The sequence below is a fragment of the Cheilinus undulatus genome, linkage group 9 (assembly GCF_018320785.1).
Source record: "Cheilinus undulatus linkage group 9, ASM1832078v1, whole genome shotgun sequence".
Taxonomy (NCBI): Eukaryota; Metazoa; Chordata; class Actinopteri; order Labriformes; family Labridae; genus Cheilinus; species Cheilinus undulatus.
In genome coordinates this window covers 38,715,199-38,738,756 of record NC_054873.1, presented here as the reverse complement: position 1 = coordinate 38,738,756, position 23,558 = coordinate 38,715,199, and the positions used below count along the sequence as shown (strand labels likewise).

At 38.6% G+C, this 23,558-nt stretch overlaps 1 protein-coding gene across 2 annotated transcripts in view; it reads left to right on the top strand.

The window, feature by feature from the left end:
* Positions 1-2,198: 2,198 nt before the first annotated feature.
* The window catches only part of edc4 (enhancer of mRNA decapping 4), a 39,493-nt gene continuing 18,133 nt past the window's right edge, over positions 2,199-23,558 (top strand). Inside the window, exons 1-18 of one of the 2 annotated variants that reach the window (XM_041795504.1) lie at positions 2,199-2,394; positions 4,339-4,501; positions 4,646-4,757; positions 4,912-5,011; positions 5,590-5,776; positions 6,012-6,159; positions 6,441-6,545; positions 6,994-7,106; positions 7,295-7,378; positions 7,528-7,623; positions 9,698-9,797; positions 9,974-10,154; positions 10,344-10,410; positions 15,334-15,425; positions 17,111-17,292; positions 19,098-19,177; positions 19,295-19,427; positions 23,109-23,401. In XM_041795504.1, the coding sequence (XP_041651438.1) occupies positions 2,307-2,394; positions 4,339-4,501; positions 4,646-4,757; positions 4,912-5,011; positions 5,590-5,776; positions 6,012-6,159; positions 6,441-6,545; positions 6,994-7,106; positions 7,295-7,378; positions 7,528-7,623; positions 9,698-9,797; positions 9,974-10,154; positions 10,344-10,410; positions 15,334-15,425; positions 17,111-17,292; positions 19,098-19,177; positions 19,295-19,427; positions 23,109-23,401 (2,324 nt within the window). In that variant the 5' untranslated portion in view covers positions 2,199-2,306. Of the gene's footprint in view, positions 2,395-4,338; positions 4,502-4,645; positions 4,758-4,911; positions 5,012-5,589; positions 5,777-6,011; positions 6,160-6,440; positions 6,546-6,993; positions 7,107-7,294; positions 7,379-7,527; positions 7,624-9,697; positions 9,798-9,973; positions 10,155-10,343; positions 10,411-15,333; positions 15,426-17,107; positions 17,293-19,097; positions 19,178-19,294; positions 19,428-23,108; positions 23,402-23,558 lie in introns of both variants that reach the window. The other variant, XM_041795503.1, reaches the window with a different exon arrangement.

The window sequence follows — 23,558 nt, the reverse complement described above, 5'->3', positions numbered from 1 at the left end:
GCCTACAATGTTTGATAATATAAATTGTTAATGTACTGGCAATTTAATGGACTGTAATGTTATTACCTTTTTTAAAAATCTTTTATTCTTATTTCATACATATACACTATATTGCCAAAAGTATTTGCTCACCTGCCTTGACTCACATATGAACCTAAGTGACATCCCATTCATAATCCATAGGGTTTAATATGACGTCAGACCACTCTTTGCAGCTATAACAGCTTCATCTCTTCTGGGAAGGCTTTCCCACAAGGTTTAGGAGTGTGTTTATTGGAATTTTTTACCATTCTTTTAGAAGTGCATTTGTGAGGTCACATGCTGATGTTGGACAAGAAGGCCTGGCTCTCAGTCTCTGCTCTAATTCTTCCCAAAGGTGTTCTATCAGGTTGAGGTCAGGACTCTGTGCAGACCAGTCAAGTTCATCCACACCAAACTCTCTCTCTCATCCATGTCTTTATGGGCCTTGCGTTGTGCACTGGTGCACAGTCATGTTGGAACAGGAAGGGGCCATCCCCAAACTGTTCCCACAAAGTTGAAAGCATGGAATTGTCCAAAATCTCTTGGTCCCCTCCACCAAACTTTACACTTGGCACAATGCAGTCAGACAAGTACTCCTGGCAACTGCCAAACCCAGACTCGTCCATCAGATGGCCAGATGGAGAAGCGCAATTTGTCAATCCAGAGAACCAACTGCTCTAGTCCAGTGGCGGTGTGCTTTACACCACTGCATCCGACGCTTTGCATTGCATTTGGTGATGTATGGCTTGGATGCAGCTGCTCATCCATGGAAACCCATTCCATGAAGCACTGTTCTTGAGCTAATCTGAAGGCCACATGAAGTGTGGAGGTCTGTAGCAATTGACTCTGCAAAATGTTGGGCTCACTTTTCCATTTTTCTCAATTTTTGGTAGAAAACCCCCAGAAAAACGGAATAATGACTCATTTTTCTGTTTTTTCCTTTTTTGGTAAAAAAGGAAAAAATAAAATAACGAGAGTTTCTCCCATTTTTTGAGTCTGGCTTCAACCAGGAAATAACCTTGCAAAGCAGATGGATATGCCTGTTTCTGTATTTCTCAGTGGCGAATCCATCTCGTAAAGCTCCTGTCTGAACCCTTTGGGCCCGGCTAGAAAGTGACAGGATCAATCAGTGATGAGGGGCAGTAATTTAAGGCGAAGCAGAGTCGTGAGATAAACAAGCAGCAGCAAGAGCTGGTGCAGTTATGGAGGAAGAGATTAGCGTAGATGCTGCTAAAGCGCCAGTGTTGTCAGAACTCGACGACATTTCTTTGTTAAAAGAAAAAAAAAAGAACATCAGCGACTTGTTCTCAAAAACGACCAAAGTCGTGTACCGACTTGTCTGTAGTCGCCATGGTTTGGTGGTTACATGCACACGTCAGTCGCGGCGTCACGGGTTTTGTTGCTCTGATAGGCCCATAAAGATGTGACAGTGAGAATACGGAAGAGTATTAGGGCCACTGAAAAAAAAATTTGAGACGAATTTTTTTTTTTTTTCAATTGTGAGATTAACGTCAGAATTCTGAGAAAAAAGTCAGAATTCTGAGATTAAAGTCAGAATTCTAAGATTAAAGTCAGAATTCTGAGAAAAAAGTCAGAATTCCGACTTTTTTTTCCGACGTGTGCTGCTGACCTCTTGGCCAGGTCACCTTTTAAAAGAGATCGCAGTGGGTTTTCTCTGGTTATAAATGAAGGTTAAATAAAACAAGAAATTCCGGAAAACCCCGTCCTTTTCCCGTCCCTCCTTCTCCCCACTTACACTTTTATTTACAGAGTTATATGATGTGTCCATGAGGTAATTTAGACTGCAGAATATATTTTACAGATATATTTGCAAAAAGTCACGTTTTCATGTAACCAATTACTTCTTCACTCCCTTTAAGCTGCAGCTGCCCCTCCCACGAGATTAGGGAATAAACTGAAGATCATGAAGTGCCATGTATCTGACATGTTCATGAGTAAGAGACTTTATATAAAGCTCAAGAGCAACCTTTAAATAATATGCATTTTTTTAAGTTCCACTATTCCTTGATACACCTCTAAAACCTGATATCAATTTGTTTTTATCACTCAGTAAGTTGCGTTCTGACCTAAGGTTTTCAGCGGAGGAGATTCCGGTAGGAACCAATTACTGCACAGTTGACACGAGTCGGAACATAGGACGCGGACATAGCGGAAGTTTAGACGGTTGCTCAGGGTGAACGCAACGAAGTGAACACATACAGCATTACAACAAACAAGAATCACATTTTCCCCTAAATCTACCCAGTCTCCCCTTTCCCTCACACATGGCGTCCAATACTAATATAGATATCGAGGGTGCTACCCAGCATCTCCGGGACATTCTTAAGCTCGACCGTCCTGGGAACGGCACTGGTAAGTTATACCGGGAATTGAAAGCATCTACGATAGCTTAGGCCGCAGCAGCTTATCGAAAGGCAGCTAACCAGTTAGCTAGATGGTAACATAGCTAACATGAGTTTGGAAGGCGCGCTACTGTACTGAGGACAAGTTAGCTTAACAGTTACATTACCTGTAAACAAAAGGACCAATTTATATACCCAAGACTTTTTAGTCATTTATGTTGTGCAGCAAATATGTCGTAGGTCGTCGTAACAGTAGAGCGCCAGTGGAGTTGAACATTTTCTAGTGTTTCATGATCTCAAGTCTTAGCTAACTTGTTTGATAAGCTAGCTTATTTTTTAGTGTAGTTTCTGGTACCGGAGTGCCAAGGTTGCCTATCAGGCAACGAAAAAGTTATCAAAAATCGTTTTATTCAAAGTTATCTCTGCATTACCCATTCCGAATTTGAAAGTGATAGATTAACGAATGCCTGTATTTGCACGTCGTGAGGATGTGATTGGTGTACTATCTTTAAGAATTAGCTTGAGCCTCCGTGACTGCGTTGAAGGTAGATAGGTTTTTTTATCGCTGGTTTGACAGTATACGTGTAGCAAAGAAATTATGTCATTCAGAGACCCGCATCTGTCATGTTACGACTCTTCGGAAGTTTGAGAGAAAGACAATTAATGTGTTCGAAGGTAGACTAGTTCATGAGCACCTCTTTTGTTATCATCTGCATGATTTTAATTATCTATGTAGTGTAGTATTTTGTTCAGTGTCCGTAAAAAATGGTTCGTTTATTCAAATCCGGGTTTATAATTTTTAATGGTGAAGGATCAGGGGTTGGGTTAGCCTAAGACCCTAACCCTGAACAACTGATTAGACCAAAAAAAAAAAAAAAAAAAATCACAGTACAGAGTGACCAACCGTTTCCTCATTTTGTTCTTTGGATTGTTAATCCACTTTACAACTTTATCTAAGTGATGAGTGAAATTTAATTGACGAATAAGCTATTAAACTTGTGTTTCACAACCGTAGCTTGTTTGTATATTTGTTAGAATTGTTGTAATTTCTTCTGTTCTTTACTCTATTATTCTTGTATTATAAGTAGTCGGGTCTAAGAAATTACTTTACTCCAGCTAAATAGGTTGAAAATGTTACTTACAGCACTGATCATGATTATCCTGCAACTTAGATTTTGCCAATGAAAATACATAAACTAAAAGACTATAAATTCACACTCTTTTCCCTGAATTAGTCTGTGGAGGTGGACACTTGCCATGCCTATTTACTTGACATGTTACCTCCTTGATTGCTGGCCATTTTTTATTTCACAAAAATTGGTTACTTTGCTACTTTGTACTAGGTTAGACTATTCTGCATCAAACTGAGCACAAAGCAAAAAAGGACCAATCCATACACATAGTGCATTCATAAAGTATTCAGACTCCCTTCAATTAAAAAAGAAAATGCAGAAAAAAAAATGCCGCCTGGTACTACATTAAAAATATTATGTTTTATTCTCAATAATCTGCACTCTGTACCCTATTATGACAAAGCAAAAACAGAATTTAAAATAATTTTGCAAATACGTTAAATATTAAACAAAAATATTACAGACATAAGTATTCAAACCCTTTGCAACACTCATTATATTTAGCTCAGTTTCCTCCCATTTCCCTCTCTCTTTGCTGAGATTTTTTTACGCCTTGATTGAATATTTGTTTAGAATGGCAAATAAGATCGAGTGAAGCATGCAAATAAGATCATGTGAAGCATGTGAACCATTTTCTCACCACATGTATAGAATAACTGGTGCTACAGTAATGTATGATAATTTACTGGTAATAGATATTTGTCAGAAATCACCAGAACTAACATGACTTCCCCCAGACATCATATATATATATGCTTGTTTGGATTTCATTTTCACACAGTGTATCTTAACATAATCTGACAGCCAATTTCAATCCTCAGATACACAATCAAGTGATGGTCCAAAAATGCCATCTTTTAACGGAGAGCTGAATGGCTTATTGGGAGCAGCAGGCCTTCTGGGAGGTCCTGATCGGTCAACCTTATCGGAATCTACCAGACCAATCTCCACAGATCTCAGCAGCACACAGGAGACCCAGATAATGTGAGCTTATTCTTGTAAATCTTTGTATTTAGCTGTCTTTGTAGCTTGATATACAAGCAGATATACTTATTAAGAAAAAAATAAAGTTTTGTTTTTGAATACATAAATTCATTTTATTATTGCATCTTTTTGCTACACTTTCAGCTGCCTTTCTGGAGATGATGGCTCCACCTGTATCCCTATAACCTCTAACAATGTGGAGATCGTGGCAAGTCAGGATTCTGCTATAAACAGCAAGGCCCGTGGCAGCAACAAGGTACAAAGCCAAGTCCGTTGCAGTTAAAAGGAATCTAGATGCATGAATCAGGAGACTGTAATCTTGGAACTTACAATAATACTGGTTGAGATGACTTAACGGAGCCGAAAGCCTTACTTTTTCAAAGGCTAATGTTAAATATGTTTTGTTTCAGGTGAAGATCCAGCCTGTTGCCAAGTATGACTGGGAACACAAGTATTATTATGGCAGACTGATTGCCGTCTCTAACTCCTTTGTAGCTTATGCTATAAGAGGTGAGAGTCCTTTTTTTTACAAACATGAAAAACTCAAAAAATAAAGAAGCACATGAGACATTATAATTAAAAAAGTCAAACTATATTAGCTAGTTTGGCTATAGAGGAGCTCATTGATAATTACATTTTTTTTTTAAGATTTATTTTGGGCCTTTTCGTGCCTTAATTAAATAGAGGAGGACAGTGGATAGACTCGGAAACAGTGAAGATAGTCGGGAGAGACATGCGGTAAAGGGCCACAGGCCGGATTCAAACCCGGGCCGCCCGATAATTACATTTTTATCAGTCAGTTTAAATATATAATTTATGACAATGTTCTTTCACTGTTTCTCACCTTAGCTAAGTTAACTAAACTATGGATCTACCTCTTTTACTGAGCTCCGTTAGTGAATATTTCATGTGAAACTCCTCGTACAGCAAAGGTTGTACCTAACAAAGACAGCACAAGCTAGAGCTCAAACAAGCTGGGATTTTGTTTCAAGAAAAGCTTTCCAGTCTTTTTAAAATAGTTAAAGTTTTACAGTTACCTTCATTACTGATATTTTTGGCTCTTTCACTTGCACTTTACTCCCCTGCAGGAGCCAACAACCATGCAATGATCCGTGTCCTGAGTGTGGGTTCTGCAGAGCGCTCTCTACTTAAGGGCTTCACAGGAGCAGTCACAGATCTGGCTTTCGCCCATCTGGACTCATCTCTCTTGGGTTGTGTAGATGAAGCAGGCAACTTGATGGTTTGGCAGCTCACATGCACTGGAAGCAAAATTCTGTATCCTTATGTGTTGAAGGAAGTCATATAGAGTCTGTAGGTGAGTGTGCAGGTTTTTTGTCTGACAATAGAGTTCCTGTTGCTATTTTTGATGTATATCTTTTTTTTCTTTTCACTGTGTACTCAAGAGTGCATAGATAAAATCACAGAAGCCTGAATGGTCATTTTATTCCAAAATCAAGGAATACGGCAATTTAGGGATTGCTCCATTTTCTTTAACAAATCCTGTCTACAGTGACCAAATGGTGGTGCATATTCGACGGCCAGAAGACACTCCATTAAACTCTCACCGCCGCCTCATCTGGTGCCCGTTCATACAGGATGACAATGAAGAGAATCAAGATGACAACAGCCAGACCTTAGCCCTTTTACATGAAGACAGGGTTTGTCTCAAACCCTCTTCTTGAAGTTTGAACTTGAGAAAATGTTTTTAAACATTGTAATTGAAGAATGCGCATGACTAATGAAGAAAATGTGTATATTACGGATAAAGAAGCTATGGAATGTTTGATCAGGCATCAAACAAACATGAAGCTATTTTAGCTTTAAAAAGATTTTTGAAAGCTTATATAAGAGCAATACCCCCTGTATTCAGGTAAAAACGGTATCAGGAGAAACAAGACTAGCAACTATGCATCTTAATTTTTATCTCCTCTGCATTTAGGCTGAAGTGTGGGACCTGGAAGTTTTAAGAGCCAACAACAGCAGTTGGCCTGTTAATGACACAGATCTCAAAGAAGGCCTCATCACAGTTAAAGGCCATACCCAGGTAGGAATAAAGATTTAACAATTATGTACAAGCTTCTGGAAAAACCCTTATGGATGACTTTGCAGCCACTCTACAAAATAAAATAGGAATAAAATTGATATTGAAAAATGAAAAATGTTAAATTTCAATAAGATGTAATTGATGTATTTTAGTACTATTATTATTCTGCCAACCACAGCAGCTGACTCTGACCCTTTTGTGTTCATCATGTCATAATAGCACTGCCATGATAGAGAGTGAAATTATTATTTTTTCGGGGGATGTTGAAAGGTCTGCCAGAAAATGTGTTTCATGTGTAAAAAAACAAACAAAACAAAAGGAGCTGAAAAGTATACTTGAATTCTGTCAAAGGCATTTAATTTACAGATATTTCCCTGACAGGTATTGCTGATTTAGCCATGCTTTAAGCATGATTTAAGCCATGCTTACTGCCTTTCTCACTCCACAGCGAGTCAGTGAAGGGGCTTTGTCTCCAGATGGAACTGTACTGGCTACAGCTAGCCATGATGGCTACATAAAATTCTGGCAAATATACATAGAAGGGACACAGGACAAGCCAAGGTAAGTTGGGCTAGTGTTTTTTTTTTTTTTAATGTACAGTGATGTCCCCTCTTATTTTTGCAAATGTAAATTCCAAAAATAATAGATCTTTTTGGGAGAAATAAAATGCAACAGCAATGCATTCACTCTGTGACCTTTGGTCATTGGTTGTAGTATTTTTTTCTTCACCTTTACTTTTGGTTCCTCAGATGTCTTCATGAGTTGCGGCCTCATGGAGGACGTCCCCTCTCCTGCCTTCTTTTTTGTGACAACCACAAGAGGCAGGACCCTGAGTCAGTATTCACTTGTTCACACTATGCAATGGAAATTACTATGCAGTGGAAATTGAGACAAATATGTGCTTATGTGTGGTTTTTGGTTTTTAAATTAATGTAATTGATTTACATTCCTTTACTGCTGTCCTTCTTGTCCCTTTTTCTAGGGTCCCTTTCTGGCGGTTCCTGATAACGGGGGCAGATCAGAACCAGGAGCTGAAAATGTGGTGCACTGTTTCTTGGACTTGTTTACAGACCATCAGGTGGTTGCTTTACTCTATCCATGTGATTTAAATGCCTTTTGATGCTCTGATGTTTTTCAAGGATCAAGTCAGAATTTTGTATTCTCAAACTGATGATACAACTGACAGCAATTGTCTCAGCATAGTTAGTCCATAGCAAGTCTAGAGGCTGCTGAGGCCAGAGACTCTGTATCCAATAACTGTATCAAGAGGACTTTGGGTTTATTTCACTGTACACTGGTCAGATTAATCTCAGGTCAGATGCAGCAATGCAGCTCTTACTACCCTGTCACATACACATTTAGGCACTTGAGAGTCAGTTACTATGGTTACAGAAGCTCTGTGTCGCTATCGATCAGAGAATTTCTCGTGACCCCCCCCCATTATTAAAAACAAGATGCCATAGGAAACAAAATAGGGTCATTCTTTCTTTTAAACTGTGTTGCCAAATGGAGATGGAAGATCCTCTTGAAATACTCTAAAATTAACCTATTTTGGGGCATTGTAAATGTTAACAAAAATGGTTAAAGTTATTGTCATTGGTTTGATCCAAAACAAAATAATCCTGTGTGTTGATTTTGAAAAATAAAAATCTATATTTACACTTTTTGAGCAGATGTGCAGTGAAGAGTGGAAAGTAAACTGACAATACAGTGTTTTGCGCTGTTTATCTGCCAACCATTTAAGCATTTTTTAATTTCTGTGTTGACACAAGATTGCATTCTACAATCCATAAACCAGTGAACAAGCTCTGATATATTTATTTTGTTACCGTACACTGTGTGTACATGATGCCACAACATAAGACAGGCCACACATATTTTGCATCTAGCAATTAATTAAAATTTGAATTCAATTTAAAGTTTAATATTTGCTTTCGTAGGTCTCACTGCAGGCCCAATTCATTCATTTTTTTGGGCTCCAATCAGATATTTTTCTTTATTCATTTTTTTGTTTACACTGCCTATTGAAATGTGGCCTATATCAAACTTCTGGTTCACTTCAATCCATTCACTTATTAAAGTTTCTCAAATCTGATTTGAAAAAATCAGATTTGAAAAAATCAGATTTCAATATGGCTTGAGTCTTTGCAGACTGTGATGACAAAATCCATTCTGAGCCCAAAATTGTGATTCAGGTAATTTTGGCATGAAGAATGAATGCAGCCTTAGAGATTTCAGCATAAATTTAAGTCTGTTTGTTAAGCAGAGAAAAAAATTAATTCCCTGAGTGTTAATGCAAACATCTCCTCCCTCCACTGAAACTAAAATTTTACAATCTCAAAGAAAGGTTTACAGCTTACACTTGAACCCAGAAGAGCTGAATATACTTTCGTAAAGTGTTATTGATAAAATAAAGGCAGAACTTAGTTTGAGTTCTATCAATTTTAATTGTAGTTTTTTCCAATGACAGAAAATCCATTAAAAATAATCTGGGTTCGGTGTGAAAAAGTCTCAGATTTAGTTTTTAGGCCATGCTTCCCAGTCCAAATTTTTTGTTTGAAGTTTTTAGAAGCAAGAAAGAAAACTGATCAAAGTCAGAAATAGTGTTTGGTGTGAAGAAATCAGAGGTCCATTTTCTTGGCCATAACACCCAGCCCTAATGGAACTTGGGGCTTACAGGGCAGGAAATTTTCCAAGGAACCCCACATCATCCTCATGCTGATTAAACATATGTTAACTGCCATTTGTACTCCTAGATGCTGTACTTTAAACTCGTCAAACTAAATACAAGCTCTCCTCCAATTTAGTGTGGCTTCATACTTTTTGTGATCCTTTGAGCAGCCAAATAAGAACCCCTCTGTGCTTTTTCTGAGGTTGTGGTCAGGTTCACCATTCATCTTTTCTGGCAGATGTATTCCTCAGCCTTTTTTCAGAAAAAATCTTCTGTTTTGTCCTTAGACTCAGCCTGCTTTGTTACAGATGACACTTTAGCTTGGTGGGCTTCATGGCTTCACATAAAGACACACAACACATTTAGGTCTTGTGTCGCTGTTCTCAATAAAACCAAACTCGAGATTGCTGAATTTCATCCCATATTTATTGGTGTTGATGCAGTGGATATAGAGCTTATAAAGTTGTTTTCTTTTCCTAAGGTTTTCGCCTGATCTGTTCAACTCACCAGTTCTGCCAAGTCTCAAGGCCAGTCTCGACCTTTCTGCTGAGTATCTCATACTCACTGATGTACAAAGAAAGGTCAGTTAAGGCTACGTACTTTGAATTATTTTGACTTCTATTCATGTTTTCATCACAGACAAACACAGATCTGAACAGTTTTAGAACAAGTGGTAGTCTGTCAGAGAATCTAAACAAACACATTTTTGTTGTTCCACACATTAACTCTAATACTTGATGATGCCATTATTTACCAGGTTCTCTATGTAATGGAGCTGAGACAGGATCTGGAAAAAGGCAAGGCCACTTTCACAGCAGTGTCAGAGTTCCTTTTGACCCACCCTGTGCTCAGCTTTGGAGTCCGAGATGTCACGCAAAGCCGGCTTCGACACACTGAGGTCCTCCCTGCAGAGGAGGACAGTGAAAGCCTGACAACAGGTGCATATGTACAACCACACTCCCATACTGCATCATGGCAATCAAATATTTTCACTTCTGTCGCCTTCTGAGCAGTCATGCTACTGTGCTTTATTATTAGTGTTTGGCTTTTTGGAACCGACTGGAACATTGTCTAACATCATGACTGACGGATCATTACATTTTCTATGTGTGTATCTTTTCCTCCAGAGGGCACTCAAGGACCTACAGAGTCCAAGTCTGGAATACAAATCAAACTCTACTGTGTTCACACCAAGTAAGTCCTCACATAATCTAAATGAATAGAAGTGTAAAATAAAGGTCATTTTTGTACACATAGTTTTTATTTATTCATTTTCTTTTTTTAAGTGGGGTGCTTGTCAGTGGTAACTGCATTAGTCAAAAGAAGTTCTTGTCAGCATGACCCCTTAAAGAGAAACCGGCCAGAGCTTTATACTACTGCACACGGGATCACTTGTCGTATGTAATTTTGATAAGTTTAAGAATGTTAAACCCTACTACCAATGTCTATTGGACAGCAGAGGATGAATACTTGGGTAAAAATACAAATATCAATTCAGAGTAGTGATGTGATGATATGAACATTTTGTATCAGGATTTTAGTGACCAGAACGGTCATTCTTCGCTATTATCACGCTGTTTTTAGAATGTGCTGAAAATGTTCACACTGAAATAATTGCACAGATTTATTTTACCAGCACAGAGCACTAGTAATTTTTTTTTTTTGCTTAAACATTTAAAATATTAATCTGGAACAGGTAAACACAGACTTATCAAAAAGGCATTAATAAAGATGCTTTGTTGATAAGGTTGTCAGCGTTTTCCAGCATCCTCTAATTTTACATTCGATAATATGAAAAAAAAAGTATAAATAAAGTCATATTTTCAACCCCAAGCTGCTGTGAGAATAGAGAGAGAGAGGACGAGAAAGCAGGACAAGGCAGCATGCAGTAGGCGATTACCCTTGTGTAAGTAGAGAAAGATTGATACTGAGATATAAGCTTAAAAACGCGCAGACAAAAACATTCAGAAAGGTCAGTTCTGCAGAAGTGCTTCCTTTCCTGCACGTATGTGCATCAAACAATACAGGCAGATGGGGCAGAGAAGATAGTGTTGTCTCAGAATCATTTTTATTGCCATTGTACAACGTACAACGAATTTTTTTTTTTCAGTACCATTTAGTGTTAGAGCAGTTTCTCATTTAATATTGAAACTGCTCTGGGATATGTGCTGTTTTTCAGTCTGTTAGTTTTGGTTCTTATTGTCCTGAACCATGTTCCTGAGGGAAGCAGTTGGAACAGGTGATGTGCTGGGTGGGATGAGTCCTTCAGGATGCCCAGGACCTTCCTGTGGCAGCGGGACCTGAACAGTTCCTCTAAGGAGAGGAGAGCACAACCTGTGATTTTCTGTGCTGTGTTGATGACCCTCTGGGGGGCTGTCTTCTCCAGAGCAGTGCAGCTGGAGAGCCACACTGGGATGCAGTATGCCAGTACACTTTCAATGGAGCATATGTAAAAGGTCACCAGCAGCTCCTTGGCCAGGACGTTGTTCTTCAGGACCCTCAGGAAGTGCAGTCGCTGCTGTGCCTTTTTGATCAGCGCTGTGGTGTTGGTTTTCCAGGTCAGGTCATCATTCAGGTGCAGGCCCAGGAACTTGGAAGTCCGAGACCCTCTCGACACAGTCCCCATTATTCTATGTCTCCTGAAATCCACTATTATTTCTTTAGTCTTAGTTGTGTTGAGGACCAGGTTGTTGATGCTGCACCATGATGACAGTTTGTTGACCTCATCCCTGTACGCAGATTCATCTCCCCCTGAGATGAGCCCGACCACTGTCGTGTCGTCTGCGTACTTCATGATGGAGTTACCTGGGTGGATGGGGGTGCAGTCATGTGTATAGCGAGTGCAAAGCAGGGGGCTCAGTACACATCCTTTATGGGGAGCCGGTGTTGAGGCTGAGTGCTGTGAAGAGGTGGGGCCCTACTCTGACTCTCTGTGGTCGGTCGCTGAGGAAGTCCTTAATCCAGAGGCAGGTGGAGTGTGGGAGGCTGAGGTTGTTTAGTTTCGATACCAGTCTGCTAGGGATGATTGTGTTAAATGCAGAGCTGAAGTCAATGAAAAGAAGCCTGGCATAACTTTTTTTTGTTCTATGTGGGTCAGGGTGGTGTGGAGGGCTATGGTGATAGTGTCCTCTGTTGATCTGTTTTCCCTATATCCGAACTGGTGAGGATCAAATGTGGGTGGAAGTCCTTGGATGATGTGGCTTCTGATCAGTTTCTGGAAGCACTTCATTATGACTGGGGTCAGGGCCATTGGCTGGAAGTCGTTTAGGCTGCTGATGGGGGGTCTTTTTTGGGACAGGGATGATAGTTGAGGACTTAAGGCAGAGTGGGACGGTGGCCTGAGCTAAGGACAGGTTGAATATCTTTGTAAAGACTCCAGTGAGCTGGTCTGCGTAGTCTTTTAGCACCCTGCCAGGGATGCCGTCAGGTCCTGCTGCTTTCCTGGGATTTACTTTCCTTAGTACACGTCATGTTCCTCCACCATGAAGGAGTGGCTGGTGTTGGCTGTTGGATGAGATGGAGCTGCTTCTGATGTCTGTTCGAAGCGGGCGAAGAAACAGTTCAGCTCCTCTGCCAGTGCAGCATCGCCATCCACAACATTGGGTCTGGGTTTTTAGTTAGTGATATTCTGGACCCCCTGCCAGACCTGCCTCGAGTTGTTGCTCTGGAGGTTCAATAAAAGGTCTCCTGGTCCATAAAAGGATTCCTGAGTAGACTTACTTTTAGTTCACCTCAGTAAACAAACGTATACTCTCTGGACAGCATTTAACCATGATATTTCAGCAAGGTAAACATGGGAGATTCTGATGATTACACTTTGAGCTGCATTACTAATCATGGGGAAATTTTACTGTTGTCCTAATTAAACATTTAACTGTTTCATCATTGAACCAGAAAATGATTAATGTAAGTCATTTATTCTGATTTCACTTAACAGGAAGTGTCAAAGAATCTATTTTTTTTTTTGACCAATTTATCAAATGTATCTTTCTGCTTTCAATTGTACTTAGGTATCGAATGTAAAGTCATCAGTAAAATATGTTGATAAAAAAGAAAGTAATGACTTTAAAGATTAATAACTTTATTTATAACTTAGAATAAAAAGTAAGGATATTTGTGTTTGGTAGATTATTTCTTTGTTGTAACAATGCTTCTTGGTAATAAATCTTATACTGTTGGAAATCCTGTTTATTACCCTTTTAAATGACGCCACATTTGTAAGGATCATGCATTTGTGGGATGAACAGCAGAGCTGAGTATGTGGGTTGCACCCATGAAAAATGTGCCATATCTTCTCTTTTTCAACTTTGTTTACATATGTTTAGAAGCCATTTTATGGTTTAGAGGCCCAAGGAAAAGACTGATTTAAGGGCCATTCCCTATTTATCTCAAAGCAGTCATAGCCATTGAACCAAAAAAAAAAATTGAGGCATCTCTTTTCAGTTAAAACACTATAGAACCACAGAAGTCTATAATGAAATGCAAATAAACAACCCAGAGTCATCAAGTAACTTACAAAATAACATTTAAAGTCACTTGGTGGTGAAATCTCAGTTTGTTTCCCCTTAACCCATTTCTTTATCTGTTTCTCTCCATTTCACCACACAGAATTCAGTAATTTGCTACTTTATTATGTCTTTATACATCGAGGTGACCAGTGTCCTCCCTAGCTATATTGGGATATCAAACTCTTTTTTTGGTGCTCCTTTTTGCTCTCTGGACAACTCAGTTACACGAGATAAAAGACTTAATCTTTAATAATAGTATGAGATATGTATATCACATATAATACACCTGCTGCTAGCATGAAACACTGAATGCTGGAGTTTGAGATTAAGCTAAATACACTTACGGCACTACAACTTTTTACGGATTACTACAGAGCTTTCCTACAACCACATACAGGTTCTGATACAGTTATTGTGTTGTGTCAGCACTGTTTACCTCTATCATCTGCTGCTCTTTTCCCTGATTTTCTTCTTTGTTTATTGATGGTTCACTCCTCTCTATTTGTCTGAATAGAGTGAGCAAAAACTTCATGATCACACTGTAACTCTGCACTTGTTACAAACAGTTTTTTAACAATCACAAGATACCAAGTTTATTGCCAAAAGGGGACAATAAAGTGACACTAAAGGAAGCAGAGTTGAAGGAAGCAAAGTTAAAGGAGAGGAGCGAGAGTGTTAACCTTCTAATTCTACTTTTTCTTCTTCCTCTAGGTGCTTTGTACAAGACACTATTTTTTGGTTTAAAGGAATGCATCACAGGGACTCTCGGGAATTATGAATTGGAAGTAGAAGTACACATTTGATTGAGAAAATGTAGTGGTGTAAAAGATGAAGCTCCAAAATATAAAACTCAGAGTACTTTTAGAAAACACTTGAGCACCAAAGTTATTATAGTTAACTTAAAATCAAAACAAGGCTTGACCAAAAAAAATAAGACTAACAAACTTTATGGTGTGCTATTAAAACTAACTAAAATGAAATAAAAATAGGGACAGATTCAACTTTAAGTTTAGGCTTTGACAGCAGCATACTGACTGACATGTACACCTACTCCTGGGGAGAGCAGATCAGCCTTTGATTGAAGAAGACATCATACAATGGTAACTTTAGGCCTTGAGTTGCATTCAGACATTCAATTTTAATAAATAAACTGCGTTTTGTAGGGTAGCCTGATTGAATATCTTTGTTAAAATTGTATGCTTACTTTTTCTGGCCCCTTTTAGGTTTTATCCCCTGACAAGTATCCTGAATTACTAAAAAAAACTCAAACTAATTAAAACTCAACTACACTGAAGTATTTTCACCAAATAAAACTAAACTAATAAACCAGCAGTAAAATACTAAAGTGTAAAAAATAAAGAAAAATCCCAAACTATTATTATAGTTTTAAGCACTGTAAGAAAGTACTACTTTAACACATTACACCACCACGGCATAAGTGAACACTTCATTTAGTAATTTTTTTTATCAGCAGAGAGCTTATTTTTGCCACCTTTTCACAGCTGAATCACGTATGTGTGCCAAGTATCTTGTTTGAACACCACAACTGTACAGGCTGAGAAGCTCAGCCAGGTAACTGCAATTGTCACAAGTCTTTTTGTGTTTTTAGGAGTCTGCAGGATGTCCAAATCTGGTTTCAGCCAAACTTGGGCTACAGCTCCACAGTCTTCCTTCCTCACTCTGATTCTCAGGATGGCTTTGGTGAGTCAAATTCTCAAAAACTCAGTAAAGACTAGAAGGAAACTCCCACTTATGGAGATAACAAATGTTATTTGTGCGTAGGTTTGTCTGTTGTGTACTTTTTCCTCGTCTCAATATGCAGTGCTACTTGGCTTGTTGATGACACTACCCCTTAATCTTTGGAGATAAAGCCTTTGGATTGAGGCTTTGTACTAGAAGCAGTATCGTTTATCAAAAAGAGTCGATTTTTCTAGCAGTAATAATACAGTATAGTATGTTTTTAGAAACATTTTTATTGGACATGCATATTTCCACAAAAGTAAACTTGATCTCAGTTTATGTTTCACTTTGAGGTACAGTGTGTAATATTTCCCCTAATATTCAGTGGAACAAACTTGGTAAAAATGAGTTTTATATCATTAGCCTCACAGCATAATTGTCTTGCCTAAGTCATTTTTTGGCCAAATTGTGACATCTGCCAAACTACACTCTCCTAACGCAGCTGATTCATTGTGCCTGATTTCCTCCAGAAATGAGCATTACCATCTAGACTGATGGTTATATGTGCTGATATTACCAGTTTTACACACTGTACCTTGAAAACTCATGAATAGGCATTTACCCAAGAAAAGGGCACTCATTACTATTTGCATCAACATTTAACTCCTCAGTAGTTCAGTGTTAAAATAGTTAAAGAATGGTGCAATGGAGAACTTTGAACTTGAATTTACTGAAATAATTTGAACTACATTTTCGTCAACACAGACTAACATCTTTATAATTATGTGCAATTAAACAGAGAGAAAATTAATCACTTTTTTTTACAGCAACCCCTTTATTGTTGTTGTATTATAAGGTCTCTTATCCACCCCATTTATGTTTATCCTTTTTTGTAAGCCAGTGACTATGACTCAGACATTGGACGTGTTATCCAGTTTGTGACAACTCTTTATTTCTATAAACAGTTTTAATTAAATAGATCTAACCCCCATTGCAAATCAGGTTAATGTTAAAAAATCAGACTTTCAGCTATTTGCAATGAACAAATCAAACTAAAGGAATTAAAATAGGTCAACACAGCAAATTCTTAAATTGATATCCCCAAACCTAACTGGAAATGCAATACATGGTTTCAGGATTCTCTTGAATTTACCTCTTTGGGTTTTTTTGCTCAATAATGTATTGTTTAGAGTTATCAATAAAAGCCCAAGAAATTACATTCAAGGTATGAAACTGCATAATTTCATCTCTCTGTATTTTTTATTTCCCCGTGGAAATACATTCTCTAGAATAAATCATCTAGTAAGGGCTGTTCCTGTGAAGGCTTAAATTAAAGGGAGAGTCATCACCTTTACGTTGTTGTTTTATTTGTGGTTTCCATCAACTTCGGTAGTTATAATCTTCAATAGTTCTAAATGTCATCTGCCACTTAGTAATCTTATTTGTTTTTACAACCTTGTTGTTTTCCTCATGCTTTCACATTTTGGTCTCAAAATCTGAGTAGGGTATATGTACACTCAGCTGGATATTTGTGGTGGAAAGGACCTTCTGGGCATTGTAATGTGAGCTCTAAAAGATGTTCAAAATCATGATACGTGGATCATTATACTCAAAGTATTTTATGTAGAAGGTGTTTTGTTGGCACTGTCTTTGCATGTCAAATATCTACATTAGTTAAGTCCTCTTCTATTCTGTGTGTCTAGCAGGGTTTTCAGAACATCTCACAGACCAGAGCTCTGACAAAGAATCAGGAAATGGCTCACAGACTGACCTGAGGAAGATTTCATCGCTCCCTGCTCCTACTGACTTCTTGTCAAACTCAGCTACCAGCAGCGGGACAATGCCCAAGCTGATGACTCCAGATGCCTTCATGACACCGAGCACTTCAGTAAGAAAATTTTTTAGCCTATCTGACTGCCACCCCCTATTTCTCTTTCACGAACAAATGACATTAGTGGTCTAATTGATACACAATATAACTGTAAATTTTTTTTTTACAAAGCTGGAAATAAACAAATGACATTTTTCGCCCAGCAACTATCAGCCCACACCAACAATTCTTTTGAGGGCTGCTAGCCAGAAAAGACAAAAGCATAGAACCCTATGCATACATAGTTTTTGCACACCAGGGATCTTCTTGTACTTGTTAGACATGTAAAAGTAAAGAAACTGAGATAATAATTTGATGAAAATCATTCATAAAAATCCTTTCTCAAAGCTTTTGTCATAAGGTGACCTATCTCTTTTAGGTAAAAGTTGGTTTATGCCAGTGTCAGACTACGCTATCTTTTACTATTGTCACCATGTCAGATTTGGCAATCACAGTGCAAAAAATACATGCCATAAGTGACCAGCAGACATGGCAGACCCTATCAATTATTATGAACACTGTGATGGCAGAAGAGCTAGATGTCTTCAGAAGAGAACACTAAACAAACAAACTATATTTACTGTACTATATTTGTTTTTTTTAATCCAGACATTATGGTGAGTGATTGGCTAGCTCGGTTCTAGTAGTAACAGCAGTAACTCATCCGAATGCCTACTCTACTTTTTTTGGCCAACATTTCTCTTTCTTCAGTCTGCCATGGGTGTTACTTGATGAGATGCTATACAGGCAGGGATGTTGTTGTCAGAGCTCAACAAACGATCTCTTTCTCATAGTTCCATCTCACAGCCCTGGCTTCATAATTCTAATTTCACTTTGCCAACATGTCAGTTTACACTCGTGACTATCGCACATGCAGAAATAATGAGGCATCCCAGATGTGGCCACAATTTCAATCAATGAAACAATTAAATGGATGTTGATTTTTGGCAACAATATGACGATATAATGTTTTTGTTAGTGTCTTGGGGGGTTTCAGCTTGTCTTTGAAACGAGTAGGGGGGGCTCCTGGGAAAAATGGTTGGGAACCTCTGCTCTACCTGGAAGTTTGGCTGCTAACACTCTGTTTATTATATGAAGTTTATTTTATGACCATGTTTGTCATTAGGTAATCTTTATTTTGTAAAAGGCTCTTATCTCATGAAAATCATTTTAACATCTGGTACTTAATGCATGACTTCAATATTTCACATTGTTGCTAGAAATAAAGCTCCATCATTCACACAGTGGTCTAATGAGGCCAGTGAAAACTGTTCTCTTACAGTACAGGAATAGGATCTCTTTATCTAGGGCATTCCCTTTTTATTTCTTTGAATTTTGTGCCTGTGCAGTCTTTTTACTATCTGTGGAAAACTTTTAAATGAAAAAAACAAACAAACAAAAAAACACTTTTATTACAACACTGCACTGTAACTGCCATAATGCCACTGATAGTTGGCGGTAAAATATGTAGTTAGCTGACCTTTGAACATCGCTTCATCATCTTTTCTCTCTCCTCCTTCGTGATTTTACGCCTCATGTTATTTTTACAGCACGTTACATTCTAACAACAGCGACCGTAGGGGCATTGTGCCAGACTTACAATGGTCCATGTAAAACACAGTGTGTCATGGATAGTGACTGATTTAAGCAAAACCTCTTGATAGATAATTGATGACAAATCATTTTCCCCGGGGGATTTTTTTGTAATCGAGTGACCTGGAATAACTTGAAGAATCGTTCCAGCCCACTCTAGAGTAATTTCCTAACTTGTCATGATATTTTCTACCTGTAGATCAATGTTTTTCTCTACATTCACTCTCCAGGTACCAGCATCTCCTGGCAGCAGTGCCAGCAGCCTGACTATCGTGACAGCTATCAGCAGCAATTCTGACTCAACCAACAGGTTGGTAGAGAAGCACTAGAGATCAGAGTTAATGTTGGTATCTGTTTATCACAAATATACTTACATACCCATGAAAATGTAAGCCTGAAAACAGTGTGTCTGTGTTAATACGTGCAGAGCTATAGATGATGTCAGTCAGAGCCCTAACAGAGCTGAGAACAACAGCAGTAGTAGCCTGGCACTCTCGACCTCCACCAGCAGCCCAAAAGCTGCTTCTACTGTGCTGCTGCCTGGACTAGAGAATCTACAGGTAGGACCTGCTTACATTCTCTAGATAACTACAGCTGTCAGCCAGAACTCTGTAATCACAAATCTTACTGTGTGTCTGTGTTTGCTTCTATGGCTAAAATGGTCCTGACCTGTCCAGGGATGGGGATTGGTACCCTGGGTCTGCAAAGACCCAGTTCTGTATTTCTCAAATACCCAAAAATCAATAACCTTTTAGCTTATCGATACTGCTTTGGGTCTCAGTGACTCTGTGACGTAACATCATTTTAAGATATAACTGTTGTAAAAACATACATCAGTTCTTGTGAGGGAAACCTAAGCTAAAAGCACATCAGTATTGAGCATCACATTAAACCAGAATGTGGTACCTTCATCTGTTGGCTTGAGGGAAAAAAAAATCCAACTGCCAGTAGCATGCATCATTTCTGCCTTGGCTGCTAGTGAGGCTGGCCTTACACCAGAAGACTTTGCTAGAACTCTCAAAAGACTCTAAAAAGACTGACTTCTGAGACCCTCTCACATCTAAAGACAATTTGTCAACAAGCCATTGAGTTTTTAGTCTCAGACTAAGATTTTGCAAAGACTGTGAGCTAGTATGACCTGACCCGCCAGATGGATTTGTTTCACACATCCATCTGGGAAAGCTTCAATAGGTTGAGAAAAGGCAGAGGATTTGAAAAAAACTCAGAGTGTGATTGGTTGAACATTCTGGCTATCACATCTCTACGGGCCAATAAGAGCAACAAAACACATGATGTAGCTGCTATCGAGCTGCGCGTGCGCATCTTCTGAGGAATAACGCAAAACATGGCGACTATAGACGTGTGAGTACTTGACTTTTGTTGTTTTTGAAAAGAAAACAACTCACTGCTGTTCTTTGTTCTTCTTTTAACGAAGAAATGTCGTCAAGTTCTGATAAAACTCGAGCTTTAACAGCATCCATGCTAATCTATTCCTCCATAACTACACCAGCTCTTGCTGCCGCTTGTTTATGTCATGACTCTGCTGCGCCTGAATGTACTGCCCCTTGTTGCTGATTGGTCCTGTGACTTTGTAACCGGGCCCAAACGGTTCAGATGGGAGCTTTGCAAGATGGATTCACCAGTGAAAAACAAGGAAATGGGCGTATCCATCTGCTTTGCAAGGTTAGGGTCGATAACTACAAGACAAGAATACGATTCCTTTTGAGATTATTTCCCATCATGCATCTGGTGAAAATCTATAGCAATAATTTTTGAGCAGAGAACAAGATGTAGAAGATGGAATTCGCATTTGAGTTAATATCTCTTATAATCCGATTTTTTAAAGTCATTTACATTGAGTAGAAACAAAAGGAAAATTAAACACCCAAGCAACTTTGCATGTTACTGCAACAACTGAGGAATGAAACACTTCAGAATAAAAGTACAGATCTTGTGTTTTTCCAGAACAAAATTATGGGGCTTAGTGTATAAAATTCTGTTCTCTTTAAACAGTTATGTGCCCTTGTAGTAGTGAAACCAGAGTGGTGCTGATTCCAGTTTGACTGGCCATTTTCAAGTGAATTTTCCTGGTCTGAGCTGATAAAGATTTAAGATTAAACAGATTTTCTTTCCTTAAAAACTGACATTGAAATGAGTTACAATTAAGCATCAACAAGGATATTATACCAAAAACTACCACAGACTGTTGTTTTTTAGAAAAACCAACCTTTATCTTAAAGACGTCACAAAAATGATCATTCCTCTTAATGATCATATTCCTTGTTGCAATAATAAAGATAATATTTTACGTTTTGATCTGTGTCTATTATTAAAAAAACTGTCACCACTGAGGGTTGATTATTTTTATTCACAGCTTAATTAATTCTATCTGTTTTGTTTTCTTCCACAAAATTAAACTAACATAAACTCGTCTTGCCTCCTCCCCTGCACCCCCTTGCCTGATATGCTTCACAGCAGCTCACCTGTTTCTCTCCTGTTTTGCTTTCATTCTCTCCTTAACATTTTTTTCTGCTTTAGTGTCATCATCAGTAGTAATTAACTTTGAATGTGCGTGGATTTAAACAGCTGATCTGCGTGATGAAGTTTGATGTGTATTAATTCATGATCAGAACCAGCGCGATAACTTGACAGACTTTATGCATTTATTAACAAACTAAACGATGGCAGTAGTTGACGTTTAACAGGTAAGGATGAATTTACAGGAGAGACCTGATGAGAGAGTCTATGTGCAAAGAGAGAGATGCAGAGTGAGCGATGACAGCGCACCGATCTCCACAACTAGATATCTTTGGGGTTAATTTACTAATGTGTGATGCCCAGTTAAGCTTATATTTGGCCAACGCTGTATATGCATTACCTTGATAATATGTATCATACAAACACTGGCCTGATGTGCAGAGAGAGAGAGAGGAACGCTCAGAGCGAGCCCTCCCTCGCCGCCCCGCAGTCTGAGTTTTACTCTGTAGCGCTTCCGTGTGGGATGGTGTCATGTGACTGCCTCTCACGTAGTGCGCTTCTATGTTGCATTAATAGAGAGATTTAAAAGGGGACAAAACCGAAATAATCAACACAGCGGGATTATGTCAGTTATTGGCTCTAAATGTTGGTTTTGATTATTTTTCAATTAATCGCCCAGCACTGTCATGTCAGCCTGGAATGAATTGACAGACAAGGCAGACAAACACATAGGAACAGAGATCTGACTGTAGCTCTGAGCAGGGAAGTTTTTCCATCTCTTAAGTTATGAGCTGACATTCAGCGGCTCTAGACTGATCTACGGTCACATTCATATTTTGAAGAATGAAGTGAATTAATGTGCATACGCACAACACCTGCTCCCATTGGTTGTGGATGACAGTCACATGACTGAGAAACACAATTTACTTATGACCAGACTAAAGACTTGCAACAATATTAAATGTGTTTAGTTGTCATCCTTTTGTCTTTCTGCCAAACTATAGAAGAATATCGATAGTGGTATCAACAAGGATTTGGATCTATAAGGAGTATTAATAAGGGTATCAGTATCAATAAAAATTAACCATCCCTATTCCTAGACCTGTTGAGCATGGCAAGGTGGCAAGGACCTTTCAGTGTAACACTTATCATAATACCCGAGTCAGGATGTGACATGTACTGCAATACGTTGCACTAGTCCTCTTAATTTACAGAAGTTTGAAAGTAGAAAAGAGGATGCAGTTTGCTGTGTTAAAGAGTCAAAAGTATATAATTCAGTTTATGAAGATGAGATAAACTTTATTGTTTGTCTTGGACTCTTGACCATGCTGCGCTCATAGACAACAATCAACAACATAAACACCACACATTAAGAACATGTTGAAATAGGACATTGATTGTTAAAAAATAATCCCCTAAAAAAATCCAGAATATAAATATCATTAAATTCTCATATTACAAATGCATAAATGCAAGATAAGTCACACTCCAGTGCATTGCCATTCCTGCCTTATTTGCTACTATTTAAGAGCTTTACAGACACAGGAATAAATGAATTTTTAAACCTGTTAAGTCTACAGCTTGGAAGGGCACGCATTTATTACGCATATTTATTATCTTTCTTACAAATACCACCCACTGACCACCATTATAATGAGACAATCTTTGTTATTGGGTTTACTTTTCATTGATCATAAAGATCATCATGTTATGTGATTGTCTTGACCTTCTTGTATCATGACTATACTTATCTCCATTTCCAGGCTTTAGTGCCCCCCAGTGGTCCTCATGCATTTGACAGCCCTCAGGTTCTGGACTCTGCCCTTTTGCCACCTTTGGCCTCTCCAACCAGGGCTCGATCCCCTGATGTAATCTCTTCAGCCTCCACTGTAATGTCCCAGGATATGCCAGAGATTGCATCCCAGACTCTGCAGCTTCAGCGTGGACTAGTGTCCAGCTTGGAGCCTTCACCATTATCTGCTCTACAGACAGACAGCATGGCTTCTGCTGCATCTGCCCTGCATTTACTCACCTCACCCCGTACAGCCAACAACAGGTACTTGAATAAGAAGCAGTGGTAATGCAGAATGAACAAATAAAGTGTCTATGTATTCACACTGCATTTACATCTCTAAAGCTGTCAGTAAGAAGTAAAACTGTCCAAAATACATACATTTAAAATAATCCCCTTTTGCTTTAAGTTTTTAAAAGTT